The sequence below is a fragment of the Arachis ipaensis genome, chromosome B05 (genome assembly GCF_000816755.2).
Source record: "Arachis ipaensis cultivar K30076 chromosome B05, Araip1.1, whole genome shotgun sequence".
NCBI lineage: Eukaryota > Viridiplantae > Streptophyta > Magnoliopsida > Fabales > Fabaceae > Arachis > Arachis ipaensis.
In genome coordinates this window covers 32,617,042-32,618,771 of record NC_029789.2, presented here as the reverse complement: position 1 = coordinate 32,618,771, position 1,730 = coordinate 32,617,042, and the positions used below count along the sequence as shown (strand labels likewise).

General features: G+C 34.1%; 1 protein-coding gene across 1 annotated transcript in view; it reads left to right on the top strand.

The window, feature by feature from the left end:
• The window catches only part of LOC107643420 (protein NRT1/ PTR FAMILY 2.13), a 4,193-nt gene extending 2,838 nt beyond the window's left edge, over positions 1-1,355 (top strand). The window contains exon 4 of the mRNA XM_016347064.2: positions 309-1,355. Coding sequence (XP_016202550.1) covers positions 309-1,185 — 877 coding nt within the window. The 3' untranslated portion in view covers positions 1,186-1,355. The remainder of the gene's footprint in view (positions 1-308) is intronic.

The following is a 1,730-nucleotide window of genomic DNA, read 5'->3' as shown; positions in this document are numbered from 1 at the left end:
ACAAATTTATAATTTTCTCTTATAACAATTTTTTTATTATATAATTAAATTGGTATTCTTTCTTGCTCTATCCTTTTTAGTTTTCATTTCTTTCCCATTTTTCTGATCTTCTTCTTTTATAAATCTATAAAAAAAAAGAAGGTCTAACTCATTTTTATGAACTTACATTCATTTTTATTTTGTGTACCTAACCGTCCACATTAAATATAAGAGATAAATTCGCTTTCCACCGAAGAATAGAAAATAGGTACCGACTCGGCAACTCATTTTAATATTCTAACTGTGTTCAGTGACTTATCTTATGTCAGAGGTTTGAACAAAGCAGCCATAATAATGGAGGGTGAAGTAAAGGAAGATGGGAGCAGAGTAAACCATTGGAGACTAGCGAGCATTCAACAAGTGGAAGAAGTCAAATGCTTAGCAAGAATATTCCCAATTTGGGCCGCAGGTATTCTAAGTCTAGTTTCCATGGCCCAACAAGGAACATTCACAATCTCACAAGCTTTGAAAATGGACCGTCACTTGGGCCCGAAATTCCAAATCCCAGCAGGGTCCTTAAGCGTCATTTCACTCCTCACCATAGGCTTCTGGGTCCCATTCTATGACCGAGTCATGGTTCCATCACTAAGGAAAGTCACAAAGCATGAAGGTGGCATCACGTTGCTCCAAAGAATTGGAATTGGAATGGTTTTCTCAGTCTTGTCCATGGTTGTAGCTGGTTTGGTTGAGAGGGTTAGAAGAAACGCCGCAAATTCGAACCCGAATCCGTTGGGAATTGCACCCATGTCAGTGTTGTGGCTTGCCCCACAATTGATTCTAATGGGTTTGTGTGAGGCGTTCAACATAATTGGACAAATTGAATTTTTCAATAGACAGTTCCCCGATCATATGAGAAGCGTTGCTAATGCATTGTTTTCGTGCTCTTTTGCGGCGGCTAGCTATGTTAGTAGCATATTAGTAACCACGGTTCATAGTGTTACTAGAACACATAACCACCCAGATTGGTTAACTAATGACTTAAATGCTGGGAGGTTGGATTATTTTTACTATCTTATTGCTGTGATTGGAGGATTGAACTTGGTTTATTTTGTGTTTGTTGCTCAAAGATATCGTTACAAGGGGAGTGTTGATCTTCAAGAGAAAGATCAAGATGTTGAGATAGCTTCACATAATACTAAAGATTAGGGAGAATTAGGTTATTATTATTACTGTAATGCTAAAATAAGCTCATGTGTATGTATGTATATAGATAAACCAAAGAGAAAAAAAGAAAAGAAAGATGACATGACCTTCTCTTGCTTTTTTGGAATGTTATGCTAATGCAATAATAATAATAAGGTTCAATATACTCCTTCTGTTCCTGGCTCTAAAGCATGATACTCCCCAATGAGTGTGGTACATATATATTTCTGAATGGTAAGATAAGATGACTATTATTAGGGTGAATACGGTGTCTATAAAATTTTACTAATATTTAAAAAGCATAATTAAAATTAAGATAATATTTTTCTATTATTTAGTAACACATTTTAATTTAAAAATAAAAAATGAAATTAAAAGTGTGATAAAATTAATTAGTAAAAAAGTGTGCTACTAATTTTAAGTATATTTTTAAAATATTGTCAAACTTTCATAATCACTATATCTATTATAGAATTCCCGATATATCTTATACCGAATTTGGATACTCAATTCTTGCAGGACCAGTGAACTCTTAAAAAGAGTGTACT